This window comes from Oncorhynchus gorbuscha, linkage group LG04 (assembly GCF_021184085.1).
Source record: "Oncorhynchus gorbuscha isolate QuinsamMale2020 ecotype Even-year linkage group LG04, OgorEven_v1.0, whole genome shotgun sequence".
In the NCBI taxonomy this organism is placed as follows: domain Eukaryota; kingdom Metazoa; phylum Chordata; class Actinopteri; order Salmoniformes; family Salmonidae; genus Oncorhynchus; species Oncorhynchus gorbuscha.
Genome location: NC_060176.1, coordinates 84717313 through 84742528, shown reverse-complemented (window position 1 = coordinate 84742528; position 25216 = coordinate 84717313). Strand labels below are relative to the sequence as shown.

The 25216-nt window shown below is 44.7% G+C and overlaps 1 protein-coding gene across 7 annotated transcripts in view; it reads right to left on the bottom strand.

Annotated features, from left to right (window-relative positions):
• Window positions 1–25216, bottom strand: part of cacnb2b (calcium channel, voltage-dependent, beta 2b) — a 140718-nt gene that overhangs the window by 44743 nt on the left and 70759 nt on the right. For all 7 annotated transcript variants that reach the window (XM_046348235.1, XM_046348234.1, XM_046348237.1 and 4 more), the window contains one exon: window positions 5658–5753. In XM_046348235.1, the coding sequence (XP_046204191.1) occupies window positions 5658–5753 (96 nt within the window). The remainder of the gene's footprint in view (window positions 1–5657; window positions 5754–25216) is intronic.

Genomic DNA, 25216 nt, shown 5'->3' with positions numbered 1-25216 from the left:
GTGGCGGTGGGGTTATGGTATAGGCAGGTATAAGCTATGGACAATGAACACAATTGCATTTTTATCGATGCCAATTTGAATGTACAAAGATGCCGTGATGAGATCCTGAGGCCCATTGTCATGCCATTCATCATCAGCCGCCATCACCTCTTCAGCATGATAATGCACGGTGCCATGTCGCAAGGATCTGGACACAATTCCTGGAAGCTGAAAATGTCCCAGTTCTTCCATGGCCTGAATACAGCCTGATAAACTCTATGAAAAAAAGATGTGTTGTGCTGCATGAGGCAAATAGTGGTCACACCAGAAACTGACTGGTTTTCTGATCCACGCACCTACCTTTTTTTTGAGGTACAGTATCTGTGACCAACAAATGCCTATTTGCATTCCCAGTCATGTGAAATCCATAGATTAGGGCCTAATGAATTTATTGCAATTTACAGATTTCATTATATGAACTGTAACTCAGTAAAATGTTAGAAATTGTTGCATGTTGCATTTATATTTTTGTTCAGTATATATAAAGATAATTGGTCCTAATACTGACCACATTGTGTAATATCCAGGACATTACACTTGACACCCTTCGAAATAACACAATGTATCCTATCTGACAGATCATTCTCAAACCACTTGCAAGAAGCCTGATCCAGGTCTATTTCAATCAACCTTTGAATGACAAAGTAATGGTCAAGAGTGTGTTATAATTTCCAGACTGCATTGCTTGCTGTTTGGGGTTTTAGGCTGGGTTTCTGTATAAGCACTTTGTGACATCTGCTGATGTAAAAAGGGATTTATAAATACATTTGATTTGATTACATTTTGATGACTGGTGCACATAAAAAATGGAATGAGAAGTTTAAAAAGTTCTTAGCTGAGTTTGCATGATACATACAGGATCAAAAAGCAAAATAGCAGATATCATCTGTTATCCAAGTAAAATCAACATACACTCAGGCTGGTTATCAGTCTGTCATGGTCATATAGAAAATTCACAAAAAGGACACTGGGCTGGTTAGGGTGAGGGTAAGGTTTGGGTTAGGGTTAAGGTGACTCTCACTGTGGGGCATTGGGCCAGTCGGGTTGGGTTAGGTATGGGATAGGGTTGTTGTTATTACGGTTAGGTTAGGGTTATGGTTATTATGGTTAGGGTTAAGGTTACTCTCAACATGGGACACTAGGACAGTTAGGGGAGGGTAAGCTTTGGGTTAGGGTTATTATGGTAGGGTTATGGTTGTTATGATTAGGTTACTCTCACCGTTGGGCACTGGGCCAGTTAGTGTTATTATGGTAGGATTATGGTTGTTATGATTAGGTTACTCTCACCGTTGGGCACTGGGCCAGTTAGTGTTATTATGGTAGGATTATGGATTATTATTATGGTAGGATTATGGTTGTTATGATTGTTGTTATGATTAGGTTACTCTCACCGTTAGCAGCACTGTAGAAACTATTACACTCAACGGAATTACTTGATTAGTGTAGTGTCAACAACGCAGCCACTGCCAGCTAGCCTAGAAAGTCAACAACGCAGACACTGCCAGCTAGCCTACTTCAGCAGTACTGTATCATTTTAATCATTTTAGTCAATAAGATTCTTGCTACGTAAGCTTAACTTTCTGAACATTCGAGACGTGTAGTCCACTTGTCATTCCAATCTCCTTTGCATTAGCGTAGCCTCTTCTGTAGCCTGTCAACTATGTGTCTGTCTATCCCTGTTCTCTCCTCTCTGCATAGACCATACAAACGCTCCACACCGCGTGGCCGCGGCCACCCTAATCTGGTGGTCCCAGCGCGCACAACCCACGTGGAGTTCCAGGTCTCCGGTAGCCTCTGGAACTGCCGATCTGCGGCCAACAAGGCAGAGTTCATCTCAGCCTATGCCTCCCTCCAGTCCCTCGACTTCTTGGCACTGACGGAAACCTGGATCACCACAGATAACACTGCCACTCCTACTGCTCTCTCTTCGTCCGCCCACGTGTTCTCGCACACCCCGAGAGCTTCTGGTCAGCGGGGTGGTGGTACCGGGATCCTCATCTCTCCCAAGTGGTCATTCTCTCTTTCTCCCCTTACCCATCTGTGTATCGACTCCTTTGAATTCCATGCTGTCACAGTTACCAGACCTTTCAAGCTTAACATCCTCATCATTTATCGCCCTCCAGGTTCCCTCGGAGAGTTCATCAATGAGCTTGATGCCTTGATAAGCTCCTTGCCTGAGGACGGCTCACCTCTCACAGTTCTGGGCAACTTTAACCTCCCCACGTCTACCTTTGACTCATTCCTCTCTGCCTCCTTCTTTCCACTCCTCTCCTCTTTTGACCTCACCCTCTCACCTTCCCCCCCTACTCACAAGGCAGGCAATACGCTCAACCTCATCTTTACTAGATGCTCTTCTTCCACTAACCTCATTGCAACTCCCCTCCAAGTCTCCGACCACTACCTTGTATCCTTTTCCCTCTCGCTCTCATCCAACACTTCCCACACTGCCCCTACTCGGATGGTATCGCGCCGTCCCAACCTTCGCTCTCTCTTCCCCGCTACTCTCTCCTCTTCCATCCTATCATCTCTTCCCTCTGCTCAAACCTTCTCCAACCTATCTCCTGATTCTGCCTTCTCAACCCTCCTCTCCTCCCTTTCTGCATCCTTTGACTCTCTATGCCTCCTATCCTCCAGGCCGGCTCGGTCCTCCCCTCCCGCTCCGTCCTCCCCTCCCGCTCCGTGGCTCGACGACTCATTGCGAGATCACAGAACAGGGCTCCGGGCAGCCGAGCGGAAATGGAGGAAAACTCGCCTCCCTGCGGACCTGGCATCATTTCGCTCCCTCCTCTCTACATTTTCCTCTTCTGTCTCTGCTGCTAAAGCCACTTTCTACCACTCTAAATTCCAAGCTTCTGCCTCTAACCCTAGGAAGCTCTTTGCCACCTTCTCCTCCCTCCTGAATCCTCCTCCCCCCCTCCTCCCTCTCTGCAGATGACTTCGTCAACCATTTTGAAAAGAAGGTCGACGACATCCGATCCTCGTTTGCTAAGTCAAACGACACCGCTGGTTCTGCTCACACTGCCCTACCCTGTGCTCTGACCTCTTTCTCCCCTCTCTCTCCAGATGAAATCTCGCGTCTTGTGACGGCCGGCCGCCCAACAACCTGCCCGCTTGACCCTATCCCCTCCTCTCTTCTCCAGACCATTTCCGGAGACCTTCTCCCTTACCTCACCTCGCTCATCAACTCATCCCTGACTGCTGGCTACGTCCTTTCCGTCTTCAAGAGAGCGAGAGTTGCACCCCTTCTGAAAAAACCTACACTCGATCCCTCCGATGTCAACAACTACAGACCAGTATCCCTTCTTTCTTTTCTCTCCAAAACTCTTGAACGTGCCGTCCTTGGCCAGCTCTCCCGCTATCTCTCTCAGAATGACCTTCTTGATCCAAATCAGTCAGGTTTCAAGACTAGTCATTCAACTGAGACTGCTCTTCTCTGTATCACGGAGGCGCTCCGCACCGCTAAAGCTAACTCTCTCTCCTCTGCTCTCATCCTTCTAGACCTATCGGCTGCCTTCGATACTGTGAACCATCAGATCCTCCTCTCCACCCTCTCCGAGTTGGGCATCTCCGGCGCGGCCCACGCTTGGATTTCGTCCTACCTGACAGGTCGCTCCTACCAGGTGGCGTGGCGAGAATCTGTCTCCTCACCACGCGCTCTCACCACTGGTGTCCCCCAGGGCTCTGTTCTAGGCCCTCTCCTATTCTCGCTATACACCAAGTCACTTGGCTCTGTCATAACCTCACATGGTCTCTCCTATCATTGCTATGCAGACGACACACAATTAATCTTCTTTCCCCCTTCTGATGACCAGGTGGAGAATCGCATCTCTGCATGTCTGGCAGACATATCAGTGTGGATGACGGATCACCAACTCAAGCTGAACCTCGGCAAGACGGAGCTGCTCTTCCTCCCGGGGAAGGACTGCCCGTTCCATGATCTCGCCATCACGGTTGACAACTCCATTGTGTCCTCCTCCCAGAGCGCTAAGAACCTTGGCGTGATCCTGGCGTGATCCTGGACAACACCCTGTCGTTCTCAACTAACATAATATATAATAATAATATATGCCATTTAGCAGACGCTTTTATCCAAAGCGACTTACAGTCATGTGTGCATACATTCTACGTATGGGTGGTCCCGGGGATCGAACCCACTACCCTGGCGTTACAAGCGCCATGCTCTACCAACTGAGCTACAGAAGGACCAACATCAAGGCGGTGGCCCGTTCCTGTAGGTTCATGCTCTACAACATCCGCAGAGTACCTCACACAGGAAGCGGCGCAGGTCCTAATCCAGGCACTTGTCATCTCCCGTCTGGATTACTGCAACTCGCTGTTGGCTGGGCTCCCTGCATGTGCCATTAAACCCCTACAACTCATCCAGAACGCCGCAGCCCGTCTGGTGTTCAACCTCCCCAAGTTCTCTCACGTCACCCCGCTCCTCCGCTCTCTCCACTGGCTTCCAGTTGAAGCTCGCGTCCGCTACAAGACCATGGTGCTTGCCTACGGAGCTGTGAGGGGAACGGCACCTCAGTACCTCCAGGCTCTGATCAGGCCCTACACCCAAACAAGGGCACTGCGTTCATCCACCTCTGGCCTGCTAGCCTCCCTACCACTGAGGAAGTACAGTTCCCACTCAGCCCAGTCAAAACTGTTCGCTGCTCTGTCCCCCCAATGGTGGAACAAACTCCCTCACGACGCCAGGACAGCGGAGTCAATCGCCACCTTCCGGAGACACCTGAAACCCCACCTCTTTAAGGTATACCTAGGATAGGATAAGTAATCCTTCTCACCCCCCCTTTAAGATTTAGATGCACTATTGTAAAGTGACTGTTCCACTGGATGTCATAAGGTGAATGCACCAATTTGTAAGTTGCTCTGGATAAGAGCGTCTGCTAAATGACTTAAATGTAAATGTAATGTTAAAAGTAAATGTTTGGCACTGGGCCAGTTAGGGGAGGGTAAGGTTTGGGTTAGGGTTATTATGGTAGGATTATGGTTGTTATGATTAGGTTACTCTCACCGTTGGGCACTGGGCCAGTTAGTGTTATTATGGTAGGGTTATGGTTGTTATGATTAGGTTACTCTCACCGTTTGGCACTGGACCAGTTAGGGGAGGGTAAGGTTTGGGTTAGGGTTATTATGGTAGGGTTATGGTTGATATGATTAGGTTACTCTCACCGTTGGGCACTGGGCCAGTTAGTGTTATTATGGTAGGATTATGGTTGATATGATTAGGTTACTCTCACCGTTGGGCACTGGGCCAGTTAGTGTTATTATGGTAAGATTATGGTTGATATGATTAGGTTACTCTCACCGTTGGGCACTGGGCCAGTTAGGGGAGGGTAAGGTTTGGGTTAGGGTTATTATGGTAGGGTTATGGTTGATATGATTAGGTTACTCTCACCGTTGGGCACTGGGCCAGTTAGGGGAGGGTAAGGTTTGGGTTAGGGTTATTATGGTAGGGTTATGGTTACTCTCACCGTTGGGCACTGGGCCAGTTAGTGTTATTATGGTAGGATTATGATTAGGTTACTCTCACCATTGGGTACTGGGCCAGTTAGGGGAGGGTAAGGTTTGGGTTAGGGTTATTATGGTAGGGTTATGGTTACTCTCACCGTTGGGCACTGGGCCAGCTTGTCTGCAGCCACCATCTGGACATTGAGATGCTTGGTCTGAGACTTACCCCTGGTCTTGATCAGCCTTGATAACACCTGGACGACAGAAGACAAGAGGTACAGAGGAAGAGCAGAAGAGACGTGAAAAGAACATATACAACCTAACTTTAATGTTTATAAACTCAATTAACCCAGCGGTATAGAACCTTTACTAACCCAGCCGTACAGAACCTTTACTAACCCAGCCGTATAGAACCTTTACTAACCCAGCGGTATAGAACCTTTACTAACCCAGCCGTACAGAACCTTTACTAACCCAGCCGTATAGAACCTTTACTAACCCAGCCGTACAGAACCTTTACTAACCCAGCCGTACAGAACCTTTACTAACCCAGCCGTATAGAACCTTTACTAACCCAGCGGTATAGACCGTTTACTAACCCAGCGGTATAGAACCTTTACTAACCCAGCCGTACAGAACCTTTACTAACCCAGCGGTACAGAACTTTACTAACCCAGCGGTATAGAACCTTTACTAACCCAGCAGTATAGAACCTTTACTAACCCAGCGGTATAGAACCTTTACTAACCCAGCCGTACAGAACCTTTACTAACCCAGCCGTATAGAACCTTTACTAACCCAGCGGTATAGAACGTTTACTAACCCAGCGGTATAGAACCTTTTCTAACCCAGCGGTATAGAACCTTTACTAACCCAGCCGTACAGAACCTTTACTAACCCAGCGGTACAGAACCTTTACTAACCCAGCGGTATAGAACCTTTACTAACCCAGCGGTATAGAACCTTTACTAACCCAGCGGTATAGAACCTTTACTAACCCAGCCGTACAGAACCTTTACTAACCCAGCCGTATAGAACCTTTACTAACCCAGCGGTATAGAACGTTTACTAACCCAGCGGTATAGAACCTTTTCTAACCCAGCCGTACAGAACCTTTACTAACCCAGCGGTACAGAACCTTTACTAACCCAGCGGTATAGAACGTTTACTAACCCAGCGGTATAGAACCTTTACTAACCCAGCCGTACAGAACCTTTACTAACCCAGCGGTACAGAACCTTTACTAACCCAGCGGTATAGAACCTTTACTAACCCAGCGGTATAGAACCTTTACTAACCCAGCGGTTTAGAACCTTTACTAACCCAGCGGTATAGAACCTTTACTAACCCAGCCATACAGAACCTTTACTAACCCAGCCGTATAGAACCTTTACTAACCCAGCGGTATAGAACGTTTACTAACCCAGCGGTATAGAACCTTTACTAACCCAGCCGTACAGAACCTTTACTAACCCAGCGGTACAGAACCTTTACTAACCCAGCCGTACAGAACCTTTACTAACCCAGCCGTATAGAACCTTTACTAACCCAGCGGTATAGAACGTTTACTAACCCAGCAGTATAGAACCTTTTCTAACCCAGCCGTACAGAACCTTTACTAACCCAGCGGTACAGAACCTTTACTAACCCAGCGGTATAGAACCTTTACTAACCCAGCCGTATAGAACCTTTACTAACCCAGCGGTATAGAACGTTTACTAACCCAGCCGTACAGAACCTTTACTAACCCAGCCGTATAGAACCTTTACTAACCCAGCGGTATAGAACCTTTACTAACCCAGCAGTAGTGGAACCTTTACTAACCCAGCCGTACAGAACCTTTACTAACCCAGCCGTACAGAACCTTTACTAACCCAGCCGTATAGAACCTTTACTAACCCAGCGGTATAGAACCTTTACTAACTCAGTCATACAGAACCTTTACTAACCCAGCCGTACAGAACCTTTACTAACCCAGCAGTAGTAGAACCTTTACTAAGCCCAGCCGTACAGAACCTTTACTAACCCAGCCGTATAGAACCTTTACTAACCCAGCGGTAGTAGAACCTTTACTAACCCAGCCGTACAGAACCTTTACTAACTCAGCCGTATAGAACCTTTACTAACCCAGCGGTATAGAACCTTTACTAACTCAGCCGTACAGAACCTTTACTAACCCAGCCATACAGAACCTTTACTAACCCAGCCGTACAGAACCTTTACTAACCCAGCCGTATAGAACCTTTACTAACCCAGCCGTATAGAACCTTTACTAACCCAGCGGTATAGAACGTTTACTAACCCAGCGATATAGAACCTTTACTAACCCAGCCGTACAGAACCTTTACTAACCCAGCGGTACAGAACCTTTACTAACCCAGCGGTATAGAACCTTTACTAACCCAGCCGTATAGAACCTTTACTAACCCAGCGGTATAGAACGTTTACTAACCCAGCCGTACAGAACCTTTACTAACCCAGCCGTATAGAACCTTTACTAACCCAGTGGTATAGAACCTTTACTAACCCAGCGGTAGTGGAACCTTTACTAACCCAGCTGTACAGAACCTTTACTAACCCAGCCGTACAGAACCTTTACTAACCCAGCCGTATAGAACCTTTACTAACCCAGCCGTATAGAACCTTTACTAACCCAGCGGTATAGAACCTTTACTAACTCAGCCATACAGAACCTTTACTAACCCAGCCGTACAGAACCTTTACTAACCCAGCAGTAGTAGAACCTTTACTAACCCAGCCGTACAGAACCTTTACTAACCCAGCCGTATAGAACCTTTACTAACCCAGCGGTAGTAGAACCTTTACTAACCCAGCCGTACAGAACCTTTACTAACTCAGCCGTATAGAACCTTTACTAACCCAGCGGTATAGAACCTTTACTAACTCAGCCGTACAGAACCTTTACTAACCCAGCCGTACAGAACCTTTACTAACCCAGCCGTACAGAACCTTTACAAACCCAGCCGTACAGAACCTTTACTAACCCAGCCGTACAGAACCTTTACTAACCCAGCCCTACAGAACCATTACTAACCCAGCCCTACAGAACCTTTACTAACCCAGCCCTACAGAACCTTTACTTACCCAGCCGTATACAACCTTTACTAACCCAGCGGTATAGAACGTTTACTAACCCAGCCGTACAGAACCTTTACTAACCCAGCTGTCAGGAACCTTTACTAACCCAGCTGTCAAGAACATTTACTAACCCAGCTTTCAGGAACCTTTACTAACCCAGCTGAATAGAATCTTTACTAACCCAGCTGTCGGGATTTGGCCAGGGTTGTTCCGGTTTTTGGTCACTAGATGCCCCCATTGTGCCTTTTGACCTTTTGTTTTCCCTTGATCCCCATTATTATTTGCACCTGTGCCTCGTTTCCCCTGATTGTATTTAAACCCTTTGTTTTCCTCTGTTCTTTGCTCTGTGTTTGTATGTTAGCACCCAGCCCTAGTACTCTGAGAACTCTTGTTGATCCCGGTGGACTCTCTTGTGGAATTCTGTTTTTTGTTCTTGTTTGTTTGTTTTTTGAGTATCTTTTGAGGCTTTTTGTGCTTTACCTTCCACCTTGTGGATTTACCTTTTTTGTCTTGCAGGATTACCTTTGTTCTTGTAGGATTCCTTTTGAGGTTGTGGAGTTGCATGTTTTCCTGAAGAACTTCACTTTTTACTTCATTAAATACACCGTCTCAAGTACTGCTGTGTCTGCCTCATGTTCTGGGTTCTGCCGACTATTCGTGGCTCAGTTGATTAAGTAACTGTTTCTCACTCCGGAGACCCGGGTTTGAAACTGGGTCCTGACACCAGCTGTCAGGAACCTTTACTAACCCAGCTGAATAGAACCTTTACTAACCCAGCTGAATAGAACATTTACTAACACAGCTGTCAGGAACCTTTACTAACCCAGCTGTCAGTAATCTTTACTAACCCAGCTGAATAGAACCTTTACTAACCCAGCTGAATAGAACCTTTACTAACCAGCTGTCAGGAACCTTTACAAACCCAGCTGTCAGGAACCTTTACTAACCCAGCTGAATAGAACCTTTACTAACCCAGCTGTAAGGAACCTTTACTAACCCAGCTGTCAGGAACCTTTACTAACCCAGCTGTCAGGAACGTTTAAAAAACCCAGCTGTCAGGAACCTTTACTAACCCAGCTGTCAGGAACCTTTACTAACCAGCTGTCAGGAACCTTTATTAACCCAGCTGTCAGGAACCTTTACTAACCCAGCTGTCAGGAACCTTTACAAACCCAGCTGTCAGGAACCTTTACTAACCCAGCTGAATAGAACCTTTACTTAGCCAGCTGAATAGAACCTTTACTAACCCAGCTGTCAGGAACCTTTACTAACCCAGCTGTCAGGAACCTTTACTAACCCAGCTGTCAGGAACCTTTACTAACCCAGCTGTCAGGAACCTTTACAAACCCAGCTGTCAGGAACCTTTACTAACCCAGCTGTCAGGAACCTTTACAAACCCAGCTGTCAGGAACCTTTACTAACCCAGCTGTCAGGAACCTTTACTAACCCAGCTGAATAGAACCTTTACTAACCCAGCTGAATAGAACCTTTACTAACCCAGCTGTCAGGAACCTTTACTAACCCATCTGAATAGAACCTTTACTAACCCAGCTGTCAGGAACCTTTACTAACCCAGCTGCCAGGAACCTTTACTAACCCAGCTGTCAGGAACCTTTACTAACCCAGCTGAATAGAACCTTTACTAACCCAGCTGAATAGAAACTTTACTAACCCAGCTGAATAGAACCTTTACTAACCCAGCGAATAGAACCTTTACTAACCCAGCTGTCAGGAACCTTTACTAACCCAGCTGAATAGAACCTTTACTAACCCAGCTGTCAGGAACCTTTACTAACCCAGCTGTCAGGAACCTTTACTAACCCAGCTGTTAGGAACCTTTACTAACCCAGCTGTCAGGAACCTTTACTAACCCAGCTGTCAGGAACCTTTACTAACCCATCTGAATAGAACCTTTACTAACCCAGCTGAATAGAACCTTTACTAACCCAGCTGCCAGGAACCTTTACTAACCCAGCTGTCAGGAACCTTTACTAACCCAGCTGAATAGAACCTTTACTAACCCAGCTGAATTTGGCCAGTTCCGGTTTTTTACTAACCCATTGTGAATAGAACTTTTGTTTTACTAACCCATTATTATTTGAACCTTTACTAACCCAGCTGATTGTATTTAGGAACCTGCTCTTGTTTGTATGTTAACCCAGCTGTACTCTGAGAACCTTTACTAACCCAGCTGTTTGTTTTTTGAACCTTTACTAACCCAGCTGTCAGGAACCTTTACTAACCCATCTGAATGTTTTCCTGAAGAACCTTTTTACTTCATTAAATACACTGTCTCAAGTACTGCTGTCTTCATGTTTACTAACCCAGCTGGCTCAGTTGATTAAGTGACTGTTTTACTCCGGAACCCAGTCCTGTCAGGAACCTTTACTAACCCAGCTGAATAGAACCTTTACTAACCCAGCTGAATAGAACATTTACTAACCCAGCTGAATAGAACCTTTACTAACCCAGCTGTCAGTAACCTTTACTAACCCAGCTGAATAGAACCTTTACTAACCCAGCTGAATAGAACCTTTACTAACCCAGCTGAATCAGAACCTTTACAAACCCAGCTGAATAGAACCTTTACTAACCCAGCTGAATAGAACCTTTACTAACCCAGCTGAATAGAACCTTTACTAACCCAGCTGTCAGAACCTTTACTAACCCAGCTGAATAGAACCTTTACTAACCCAGCTGTCAGAACCTTTACTAACCCAGCTGTCAGGAACCTTTACTAACCCAGCTGTCAGGAACCTTTACTAACCCAGCTGTCAGGAACCTTTACTAACCCAGCTGTCAGGAACCTTTACTAACCCAGCTGTCAGGAACCTTTACTAACCCAGCTGTCAGGAACCTTTACTAACCCAGCTGTCAGAACCTTTACTAACCCAGCTGTCAGGAACCTTTACTAACCCAGCTGTCAGAACCTTTACTAACCCAGCTGAATAGAACCTTTACTAACCCAGCTGTCAGAACCTTTACTAACCCAGCTGTCAGAACCTTTACTAACCCAGCTGTCAGGAACCTTTACTAACCCAGCTGTCAGGAACCTTTACTAACCCAGCTGTCAGGAACCTTTACTAACCCAGCTGAATAGAACCTTTACTAACCCAGCTGTCAGAACCTTTACTAACCCAGCTGTCAGGAACCTTTACTAACCCAGCTGTCAGAACCTTTACTAACCCAGCTGTCAGGAACCTTTACTAACCCAGCTGTCAGAACCTTTACTAACCCAGCTGTCAGGAACCTTTACTAACCCAGCTGAATCAGAACCTTTACTAACCCAGCTGAATAGAACCTTTACTAACCCAGCTGAATAGAACCTTTACTAACCCAGCTGAATCAGAACCTTTACTAACCCAGCTGAATCAGAACCTTTACTAACCCAGCTGAATAGAACCTTTACTAACCCAGCTGAATAGAACCTTTACTAACCCAGCTGTCATAGAACCTTTACTAACCCAGCTGTAGAACCTTTACTAACCCAGCTGAATAGAACCTTTACTAACCCAGCTGTCAGAACCTTTACTAACCCAGCTGAATAGAACCTTTACTAACCCAGCTGAATAGAACCTTTACTAACCCAGCTGCCAGAACCTTTACTAACCCAGCTGTCAGGAACCTTTACTAACCCAGCTGAATAGAACCTTTACTAACCCAGCTGAATAGAACCTTTACTAACCCAGCTGAATAGAACCTTTACTAACCCAGCTGAATAGAACCTTTACTAACCCAGCTGAATAGAACCTTTACTAACCCAGCGAATAGAACCTTTACTAACCCAGCTGTCAGAACCTTTACTAACCCAGCTGTCAGAACCTTTACTAACCCAGCTGAATAGAACCTTTACTAACCCAGCTGAATAGAACCTTTACTAACCCAGCTGTCAGAACCTTTACTAACCCAGCTGAATAGAACCTTTACTAACCCAGCTGAATAGAACCTTTACTAACCCAGCTGAATAGAACCTTTACTAACCCAGCTGTCAGGAACCTTTACTAACCCAGCTGAATAGAACCTTTACTAACCCAGCTGAATAGAACCTTTACTAACCCAGCTGAATAGAACCTTTACTAACCCAGCTGAATAGAACCTTTACTAACCCAGCTGTCAGGAACCTTTACTAACCCAGCTGAATAGAACCTTTACTAACCCAGCTGAATAGAACCTTTACTAACCCAACTGAATAGAACCTTTACTAACCCAGCTGTCAGGAACCTTTACTAACCCAGCTGAATAGAACCTTTACTAACCCAGCTGAATAGAACCTTTACTAACCCAGCTGAATAGAACCTTTACTAACCCAGCTGTCAGGAACCTTTACTAACCCAGCTGTCAGGAACCTTTACTAACCCAGCTGTCAGGAACCTTTACTAACCCAGCTGAATAGTCAGGAACCTTTACTAACCCAGCTGTCAGGAACCTTTACTAACCCAGCTGTCAGGAACCTTTACTAACCCAGCTGAATAGAACCTTTACTAACCCAGCTGTCATAGAACCTTTACTAACCCAGCTGAATAGAACCTTTACTAACCCAGCTGAATAGAACCTTTACTAACCCAGGTGAATAGAACCTTTACTAACCCAGCGAATAGAACCTTTACTAACCCAGCTGTCAGGAACCTTTACTAACCCAGCTGAATAGAACCTTTACTAACCCAGCTGTCAGGAACCTTTACTAACCCAGCTGTCAGGAACCTTTACTAACCCAGCTGTTAGGAACCTTTACTAACCCAGCTGTCAGGAACCTTTACTAACCCAGCTGTCAGGAACCTTTACTAACCCATCTGAATAGAACCTTTACTAACCCAGCTGAATAGAACCTTTACTAACCCAGCTGCCAGGAACCTTTACTAACCCAGCTGTCAGGAACCTTTACTAACCCAGCTGAATAGAACCTTTACTAACCCAGCTGAATAGAACCTTTACTAACCCAACTGAATAGAACCTTTACTAACCCAGCGAATAGAACCTTTACTAACCCAGCTGTCAGGAACCTTTACTAACCCAGCTGAATAGAACCTTTACTAACCCAGCTGTCAGGAACCTTTACTAACCCAGCTGTCAGGAACCTTTACTAACCCAGCTGAATAGAACCTTTACTAACCCAGCTGAATAGAACCTTTACTAACCCAGCTGTCAGGAACCTTTACTAACCCATCTGAATAGAACCTTTACTAACCCAGCTGAATAGAACCTTTACTAACCCAGCTGCCAGGAACCTTTACTAACCCAGCTGTCAGGAACCTTTACTAACCCAGCTGAATAGAACCTTTACTAACCCAGCTGAATAGAACCTTTACTAACCCAACTGAATAGAACCTTTACTAACCCAGCTGTCAGGAACCTTTACTAACCCAGCTGAATAGAACCTTTACTAACCCAGCTGAATAGAACCTTTACTAACCCAGCTGAATAGAACCTTTACTAACCCAGCTGAATAGAACCTTTACTAACCCAGGTGAATAGAACCTTTACTAACCCAGCGAATAGAACCTTTACTAACCCAGCTGAATCAGAACCTTTACTAACCCAGCTGTCAGAACCTTTACTAACCCAGCTGAATAGAACCTTTACAAACCCAGCTGTCAGGAACCTTTACTAACCCAGCTGTCAGGAACCTTTACTAACCCAGCTGAATAGAACCTTTACTAACCCAGCTGAATAGAACCTTTACTAACCCAGCTGTCAGGAACCTTTACTAACCCAGCTGAATAGAACCTTTACTAACCCAGCTGAATAGAACCTTTACTAACCCAGCTGAATAGAACCTTTACTAACCCAGCTGAATAGAACCTTCACTAACCCAGCTGTCAGGAACCTTTACTAACCCAGCTGTCAGGAACCTTTACTAACCCAGCTGTCAGGAACCTTTACTAACCCAGCTGAATAGAACCTTTACTAACCCAGCTGTCAGGAACCTTTACTAACCCAGCTGTCAGGAACCTTTACTAACCCAGCTGAATAGAACCTTTACTAACCCAGCTGTCAGGAACCTTTACTAACCCAGCTGAATAGAACCTTTACTAACCCAGCTGAATAGAACCTTTACTAACCCAGCTGAATAGAACCTTTACTAACCCAGCTGTAGAACCTTTACTAACCCAGCTGAACCTTTACTAACCCATCAGAACCTTTACTAACCCAGCTGAATAGAACCTTTACTAACCCAGCTGAATAGAACCTTTACTAACCCAGCTGTCAGAACCTTTACTAACCCAGCTGAACCTTTACTAACCCAGCTGAACCTTTACTAACCCAGCTGTCAGGAACCTTTACTAACCCAGCTGTCAGGAACCTTTACTAACCCAGCTGAATAGAACCTTTACTAACCCAGCTGTCAGAACCTTTACTAACCCAGCTGAATAGAACCTTTACTAACCCAGCTGAATAGAACCTTTACTAACCCAGCTGAATAGAACCTTTACTAACCCAGCTGAATAGAACCTTTACTAACCCAGCTGTCAGGAACCTTTACTAACCCAGCTGAATAGAACCTTTACTAACCCAGCTGAATCAGAACCTTTACTAACCCAGCTGAATAGAACCTAACCCAGCTGTCAGAACCTTTACTAACCCAGCTGTCAGAACCTTTACTAACCCAGCTGAATAGAACCTTTACTAACCCAGCTGAATAGAACCTTTACTAACCCAGCTAGAACCTTTACTAACCCAGCTGTCAGAACCTTTACTAACCCAGCTGAATCAGAACCTTTACTAACCCAGCTGAATAGAACCTTTACTAACCCAGCTGAACCTTTACTAACCCAGCTGAATAGAACCTTTACTACTGTCAGAACCTTTACTAACCCAGCTGAATAGAACCTTTACTAACCCAGCTGAATAGAACCTTTACTAACCCAGCTGTCAGGAACCTTTACTAACCCAGCTGTCAGGAACCTTTACTAACCCAGCTGAATAGAACCTTTACTAACCCAGCTGAATAGAACCTTTACTAACCCAACTGAATAGAACCTTTACCTAACCCAGCTGTCAGAACCTTTACTAACCCAGCTGAATAGAACCTTTACTAACCCAGCTGAATAGAACCTTTACTAACCCAGCTGAATAGAACCTTTACTAACCCAGCTGAATAGAACCTTTACTAACCCAGCTGAATAGAACCTTTACTAACCCAGCTGTCAGGAACCTTTACTAACCCAGCTGTCAGGAACCTTTACTAACCCAGCTGTCAGGAACCTTTACTAACCCAGCTGAATAGAACCTTTACTAACCCAGCTGAATAGAACCTTTACTAACCCAGCTGTCAGGAACCTTTACTAACCCAGCTGAATAGAACCTTTACTAACCCAGCTGAATAGAACCTTTACTAACCCAGCTGAATAGAACCTTTACTAACCCAGCTGAATAGAACCTTTACTAACCCAGCTGAATAGAACCTTTACTAACCCAGCTGTCAGAACCTTTACTAACCCAGCTGTCAGGAACCTTTACTAACCCAGCTGAATAGAACCTTTACTAACCCAGCTGTCAGAACCTTTACTAACCCAGCTGTCAGGAACCCAGCTGTCAGGAACCTTTACTAACCCAGCTGAATCAGAACCTTTACTAACCCAGCTGAATAGAACCTTTACTAACCCAGGTGAATAGAACCTTTACTAACCCAGCGAATAGAACCTTTACTAACCCAGCTGTCAGGAACCTTTACTAACCCAGCTGAATAGAACCTTTACAAACCCAGCTGTCAGAACCTTTACTAACCCAGCTGTCAGAACCTTTACTAACCCAGCTGAATAGAACCTTTACTAACCCAGCTGTCAGAACCTTTACTAACCCAGCTGTCAGAACCTTTACTAACCCAGCTGAATAGAACCTTTACTAACCCAGCTGAATAGAACCTTTACTAACCCAGCTGTCAGGAACCTTTACTAACCCAGCTGTCAGGAACCTTTACTAACCCAGCTGTCAGAACCTTTACTAACCCAGCTGAATAGAACCTTTACTAACCCAGCTGAATAGAACCTTTACTAACCCAGCTGAATAGAACCTTTACTAACCCAGCTGTCAGGAACCTTTACTAACCCAGCTGAATAGAACCTTTACTAACCCAGCTGTCAGAACCTTTACTAACCCAGCTGTCAGAACCTTTACTAACCCAGCTGAATAGAACCTTTACTAACCCAGCTGAATAGAACCTTTACTAACCCAGCTGTCAGAACCTTTACTAACCCAGCTGAATAGAACCTTTACTAACCCAGCTGAATAGAACCTTTACTAACCCAGCTGTCAGAACCTTTACTAACCCAGCTGTCAGGAACCTTTACTAACCCAGCTGAATAGAACCTTTACTAACCCAGCTGAATAGAACCTTTACTAACCCAACTGAATAGAACCTTTACTAACCCAGCTGTCAGGAACCTTTACTTACCCAGCTGAATAGAACCTTTACTAACCCAGCTGAATAGAACCTTTACTTAGAACTAACCCAGCTGAATAGAACCTTTACTAACCCAGCTGTCAGAACCTTTACTAACCCAGCTGAATCAGAACCTTTACTAACCCAGCTGAATCAGAACCTTTACTAACCCAGCTGTCAGAACCTTACTAACCCAGCTGAATAGAACCTTTACTAACCCAGCTGAATAGAACCTTTACTAACCCAGCTGAATCAGAACCTTTACTAACCCAGCTGAATAGAACCTTTACTAACCCAGCTGAATCAGAACCTTTACTAACCCAGCTGAATAGAACCTTTACTAACCCAGCTGAATAGAACCTTTACTAACCCAGCTGAATAGAACCTTTACTAACCCAGCTGAATCAGAACCTTTACTAACCCAGCTGAATAGAACCTTTACTAACCCAGCTGTCAGAACCTTTACTAACCCAGCTGAATAGAACCTTTACTAACCCAGCTGAATAGAACCTTTACTAACCCAGCTGTCAGGAACCTTTACTTTAACCCAGCTGAATAGAACCTTTACTAACCCAGCTGAATAGAACCTTTACTAACCCAGCTGTCAGGAAACTTTACTAACCCAGCTGAATAGAACCTTTACTAACCCAGCTGAATAGAACCTTTACTAACCCAGCTGAATAGAACCTTTACTAACCCAGCTGAATAGAACCTTTACTAACCCAGCTGAATAGAACCTTTACTAACCCAGCTGAATAGTCAGGAACCTTTACTAACCCAGCTGTCAGGAACCTTTACTAACCCAGCTGAATCAGAACCTTTACTAACCCAGCTGTCAGAACCTTTACTAACCCAGCTGAATAGAACCTTTACTAACCCAGCTGAATAGAACCTTTACTAACCCAGCTGTCAGAACCTTTACTAACCCAGCTGTCAGGAACCTTTACTAACCCAGCTGAATAGAACCTTTACTAACCCAGCTGAATAGAACCTTTACTAACCCAGCTGAATAGAACCTTTACTAACCCAGCTGAATAGAACCTTTACTAACCCAGCTGTCAGAACCTTTACTAACCCAGCTGTCAGAACCTTTACTAACCCAGCTGTCAGAACCTTTACTAACCCAGCTGAATAGAACCTTTACTAACCCAGCTGAATAGAACCTTTACTAACCCAGCTGTCATAGAACCTTTACTAACCCAGCTGAATAGAACCTTTACTAACCCAGCTGAATAGAACCTAACCCAGCTGAATAGAACCTTTACTAACCCAGCTGTCAGGAACCTTTACTAACCCAGCTGAATAGAACCTTTACTAACCCAGCTGAATAGAACCTTTACTAACCCAGCTGAATAGAACCTTTACTAACCCAGCTGAATAGAACCTTTACTAACCCAGCTGAATAGAACCTTTACTAACCCAGCTGAATAGAACCTTTACTAACCCAGCTGAACCTTTACTAAATAGAACCTTTACTAACCCAGCTGTCAGGAACCTTTACTAACCCAGCTGAATAGAACCTTTACTAACCCAGCTCAGGAACCTTTACTAACCCAGCTGTCAGGAACCTTTACTAACCCAGCTGAACCTTTACTAACCCAGCTGAATAGAACCTTTACTAACCCAGCTGAATAGAACCTTTACTAACCCAGCTGAATAGAACCTTTACTAACCCAGCTGAATAGAACCTTTACTAACCCAGCTGAATAGAACCTTTACTAACCCAGCTGAATCAGAACCTTTACTAACCCAGCTGTCATAGAACCTTTACTAACCCAGCTGAACCTTTAGAACCTTTACTAACCCAGCTGAATAGAACCTTTACTAACCCAGCTGAACCTTTACTAACCCAGCTGTCAGAACCTTTACTAACCCAGCTAGAGAACCTTTACTAACCCAGCTGTCAGAACCTTTACTAACCCAGCTGAATAGAACCTTTACTAACCCAGCTGAATAGAACCTTTACTAACCCAGCTGAATAGAACCTTTACTAACCCAGCTGTCAGAACCTTTACTAACCCAGCTGAATAGAACCTTTACTAACCCAGCTGTCAGGAACCTTTACTAACCCAGCTGTCAGGAACCTTTACTAACCCAGCTGTCAGAACCTTTACTAACCCAGCTGTCAGGAACCTTTACTAACCCAGCTGTCAGGAACCTTTACTAACCCAGCTGAATAGAACCTTTACTAACCCAGCTGAATAGAACCTTTACTAACCCAGCTGAATCAGGAACCTTTACTAACCCAGCTGTCAGGAACCTTTACTAACCCAGCTGTCAGAACCTTTAACCCAGCTGAATAGAAACTAACCCAGCTGAATAGAACCTTTACTAACCCAGCTGAATAGAACCTTTACTAACCCAGCTGAATAGAACCTTTACTAACCCAGCTGTCAGGAACCTTTACTAACCCAGCTGAATAGAACCTTTACTAACCCAGCTGTCAGGAACCTTTACTAACCCAGCTGTCAGGAACCTTTACTAACCCAGCTGAATAGAACCTTTACTAACCCAGCTGAATAGAACCTTTACTAACCCAGCTGAATCAGAACCTTTACTAACCCAGCTGAATAGAACCTTTACTAACCCAGCTGAATAGAACCTTTACTAACCCAGCTACTAACCCAGCTGTCAGAACCTTTACTAACCCAGCTGAATCAGAACCTTTACTAACCCAGCTGAATAGAACCTTTACTAACCCAGCTGAACCTTTAGAACCTTTACTAACCCAGCTGAATAGAACCTTTACTAACCCAGCTGAATAGAACCTTTACTAACCCAGCTGAATAGAACCTTTACTAACCCAGCTGAATAGAACCTTTACTAACCCAGCTGAATAGAACCTTTACTAACCCAGCTGAATAGAACCTTTACTAACCCAGCTGTCAGAACCTTTACTAACCCAGCTGAATAGAACCTTTACTAACCCAGCTGTCAGGAACCTTTACTAACCCAGCTGTCAGAACCTTTACTAACCCAGCTGAATAGAACCTTTACTAACCCAGCTGAATAGAACCTTTACTAACCCAGAATAGAACCTTTACTAACCCAGCTGTCAGAACCTTTACTAACCCAGCTGAATAGAACCTTTACTAACCCAGCTGAATAGAACCTTTACTAACCCAGCTGAATAGAACCTTTACTAACCCAGCTGAATAGAACCTTTACTAACCCAGCTGTAGAACCTTTACTAACCCAGCCAGAACCTTTACTAACCCAGCTGTCAGAACCTTTACTAACCCAGCTGTCAGAACCTTTACTAACCCAGCTGAATAGAACCTTTACTAACCCAGCTGAATAGAACCTTTACTAACCCAGCTGTCAGAATAGAACCTTTACTAACCCAGCTGTCAGAACCTTTACTAACCCAGCTGAATAGAACCTTTACTAACCCAGCTGTCAGAACCTTTACTAACCCAGCTGTCAGAACCTTTACTAACCCAGCTGAATAGAACCTTTACTAACCCAGCTGAATAGAACCTTTACTAACCCAGCTGAATAGAACCTTTACTAACCCAGCTGCTGAATAGAACCTTTACTAACCCAGCTGAAATAGAACCTTTACTAACCCAGCTGTCAGAACCTTTACTAACCCAGCTGTCATAGAACCTTTACTAACCCAGCTGAACCTTTACTAACCCAGCTGGAACCTTTACTAACCCAGCTGAATCTGAATAGAACCTTTACTAACCCAGCTGAATAGAACCTTTACTAACCCAGCTGAATAGAACCTTTACTAACCCAGCTGAATAGAACCTTTACTAACCCAGCTGAATCAGAACCTTTACTAACCCAGCTGTCAGAACCTTTACTAACCCAGCTGAATAGAACCTTTACTAACCCAGCTGTCAGGAACCTTTACTAACCCAGCTGTCAGAACCTTTACTAACCCAGCTAACCCAGCTGAATAGAACCTTTACTAACCCAGCTGTCAGGAACCTTTACTAACCCAGCTGTCAGGAACCTTTACTAACCCAGCTGTCAGGAACCTTTACTAACCCAGCTGTCAGAACCTTTACTAACCCAGCTGAATAGAACCTTTACTAACCCAGCTGTCAGAACCTTTACTAACCCAGCTGAATAGAACCTTTACTAACCCAGCTGTCATAGAACCTTTACTAACCCAGCTGTCAGGAACCTTTACTAACCAGCTGTCATAGAACCTTTACTAACCCAGCTGAATAGAACCTTTACTAACCCAGCTGAATAGAACCTTTACTAACCCAGCTGAATAGAACCTTTACTAACCCAGCTAGTCAGGAACCTTTACTGAATAGAACCTTTACTAACCCAGCTGTCAGGAACCTTTACTAACCCAGCTGAATAGAACCTTTACTAACCCAGCTGTCAGAACCTTTTAACCCACTAACCCAGCTGAATCAGAACCTTTACTAACCCAGCTGAACCTTTACTAACCCAGCTGATAGAACCTTTACTAACCCAGCTGAATCAGAACCTTTACTAACCCAGCTGTCAGAACCTTTACTAACCCAGCTGTAGAACCTTTACTAACCCAGGAACCTAAGCTGAATAGAACCTTTACTAACCCAGCTGTCAGAACCTTTACTAACCCAGCTGTCAGAACCTTTACTAACCCAGCTGAATAGAACCTTTACTAACCCAGCTGTCAGAACCTTTACTAACCCAGCTGTCAGGAACCTTTACTAACCCAGCTGAATAGAACCTTTACTAACCCAGCTGAATAGAACCTTTACTAACCCAGCTGAATCAGAACCTTTACTAACCCAGCTGAATAGAACCTTTACTAACCAGCAGCTGAATAGAACCTTTACTAACCCAGCTGAACCTTTACTAACCCAGCTGATAGAACCTTTACTAACCCAGCTGAATAGAACCTTTACTAACCCAGCTGAATAGAACCTTTACTAACCCAGCTGAATAGAACCTTTAACCCAGCTAACCCAGCTGAATAGAACCTTTACTAACCCAGCTTTACTAACCCAGCTGAATCAGAACCTTTACTAACCCAGCTGAATCAGAACCTTTACTAACCCAGCTGTCAGGAACCTTTACTAACCCAGCTGTCAGAACCTTTACTAACCCAGCTGAATAGAACCTTTACTAACCCAGCTGTCAGGAACCTTTACTAACCCAGCTGAATCAGAACCTTTACTAACCCAGCTGAATAACCCAGAACCTTTACTAACCCAGCTGAATAGAACCTTTACTAACCCAGCTGTCAGGAACCTTTACTAACCCAGCTGTCAGAACCTTTACTAACCCAGCTGAATCAGAACCTTTACTAACCCAGCTGAATAGAACCTTTACTAACCCAGCTGTCAGAACCTTTACTAACCCAGCTGTCAGGAACCTTTACTAACCCAGCTGTCAGGAACCTTTACTAACCCAGCTGTCAGGAACCTTTACTAACCCAGCTGTCAGAACCTTTACTAACCCAGCCAGCTAACCCAGCTGTCAGAACCTTTACTAACCCAGCTGAATCAGAACCTTTACTAACCCAGCTGTCAGGAACCTTTACTAACCCAGCTGTCAGGAACCTTTACTAACCCAGCTGAACCTTTATAACCCAGAACCTTTACTAACCCAGCTGAATAGAACCTTTACTAACCCAGCTGAATAGAACCTTTACTAACCCAGCTGTCAGGAACCTTTACTAACCCAGCTGTCAGAACCTTTACTAACCCAGCTGAACCTTTACTAACCCAGCTGAACCTTTACTAACCCAGCTGTCAGGAACCTTTACTAACCCAGCTGTCAGAACCTTTACTAACCCAGCTGTCAGGAACCTTTACTAACCCAGCTGTCAGAACCTTTACTAACCCAGCTGAACCTTTACTAACCCAGCTGTCAGAACCTTTACTAACCCAGCTGTCAGAACCTTTACTAACCCAGCTGTCAGGAACCTTTACTAACCCAGCTGAATAGAACCTTTACTAACCCAGCTGAATAACCCAGAACCTTACTAACCCAGCTGTCAGAACCTTTACTAACCCAGCTGTCAGGAACCTTTACTAACCCAGCTGAATCAGAACCTTTACTAACCCAGCTGAATAGAACAGCTTCAGGAACCTTTACTAACCCAGCTGAATAGAACCTTTACTAACCCAGCTAACCCAGCTGTCAGAACCTTTACTAACCCAGCTGTCAGGAACCTTTACTAACCCAGCTGAATAGAACCTTTACTAACCCAGCTGAATAGAACCTTTACTAACCCAGCTGTCAGGAACCTTTACTAACCCAGCTGTCAGAACCTTTATAACCCAGCTGAACCTTTACTAACCCAGCTGAATAGAACCTTTACTAACCCAGCTGAATAGAACCTTTACTAACCCAGCTGAATCAGAACCTTTACTAACCCAGCTGAATAGAACCTTTACTAACCCAGCTGAATAGAACCTTTACTAACCCAGCTGAATAGAACCTTTACTAACCCAGCCAGCTACTCAGCTGGAACCTTTACTAACCCAGCTGAATAGAACCTTTACTAACCCAGCTGAACCTTTACTAACCCAGCTGGAACCTTTACTAACCCAGCTGTCAGAACCTTTACTAACCCAGCTGAATAGAACCTTTACTAACCCAGCTGTCAGGAACCTTTACTAACCCAGCTGTCAGGAACCTTTACTAACCCAGCTGTTAGGAACCTTTACTAACCCAGCTGTCAGGAACCTTTACTAACCCAGCTGAATAGAACCTTTACTAACCCAGCTGAATAGAACCTTTACTAACCCAGCTGAATAGAACCTTTACTAACCCAGCTGAATAGAACCTTTACTAACCCAGCTGTCAGGAACCTTTACTAACCCAGCTGTCAGGAACCTTTACTAACCCAGCTGTCAGAACCTTTACTAACCCAGCTGTCAGGAACCTTTACTAACCCAGCTGTCAGAACCTTTACTAACCCAGCTGTCAGAACCTTTACTAACCCAGCTGAACCCAGAACCTTTACTAACCCAGCTGTCAGGAACCTTTACTAACCCAGCTGTCAGGAACCTTTACTAACCCAGCTGTCAGGAACCTTTACTAACCCAGCTGTCAGGAACCTTTACTAACCCAGCTGTCAGAACCTTTACTAACCCAGCTGTCAGAACCTTTACTAACCCAGCTGTCAGGAACCTTTACTAACCCAGCTGTCAGGAACCTTTACTAACCCAGCTGTCAGGAACCTTTACTAACCCAGCTGTCAGGAACCTTTACTAACCCAGCTGTCAGGAACCTTTACTAACCCAGCTGTCAGGAACCTTTACTAACCCAGCTGTCAGAACCTTTACTAACCCAGCTGTCAGGAACCTTTACTAACCCAGCTGTCAGGAACCTTTACTAACCCAGCTGTCAGAACCTTTACTAACCCAGCTAACCCAGCTGTCAGAACCTTTACTAACCCAGCTGAATAGAACCTTTACTAACCCAGCTGAATCAGAACCTTTACTAACCCAGCTGTCAGGAACCTTTACTAACCCAGCTGTCAGGAACCTTTACTAACCCAGCTGAATAGAACCTTTACTAACCCAGCTGAATAGAACCTTTACTAACCCAGCTGAATAGAACCTTTACTAACCCAGCTGTCAGGAACCTTTACTAACCCAGCTGTCAGGAACCTTTACTAACCCAGCTGTCAGGAACCTTTACTAACCCAGCTGTCAGGAACCTTTACTAACCCAGCTGTCAGAACCTTTACTAACCCAGCTGTCAGCTGAATAGAACCTTTACTAACCCAGCTGTCAGGAACCTTTACTAACCCAGCTGAATCAGAACCTTTACTAACCCAGCTGAATAGAACCTTTACTAACCCAGCTGTCAGAACCTTTACTAACCCAGCTGAATAGAACCTTTACTAACCCAGCTGAATAGAACCTTTACTAACCCAGCTGAATAGAACCTTTACTAACCCAGCTGAATAGAACCTTTACTAACCCAGCTGAATAGAACCTTTACTAACCCAGCTGTCATAGAACCTTTACTAACCCAGCTAACCCAGCTGTCAGGAACCTTTACTAACCCAGCTGTGAACCTTTACTAAACCTTTACTAACCCAGCTGAATAGAACCTTTACTAACCCAGCTGTAACCCAGCTGGAACCTTTACTAACCCAGCTGTCAGGAACCTTTACTAACCCAGCTGAATAGAACCTTTACTAACCCAGCTGAATAGAACCTTTACTAACCCAGCTGTCAGGAACCTTTACTAACCCAGCTGAATAGAACCTTTACTAACCCAGCTGAATAGAACCTTTACTAACCCAGAACCTACTAACCC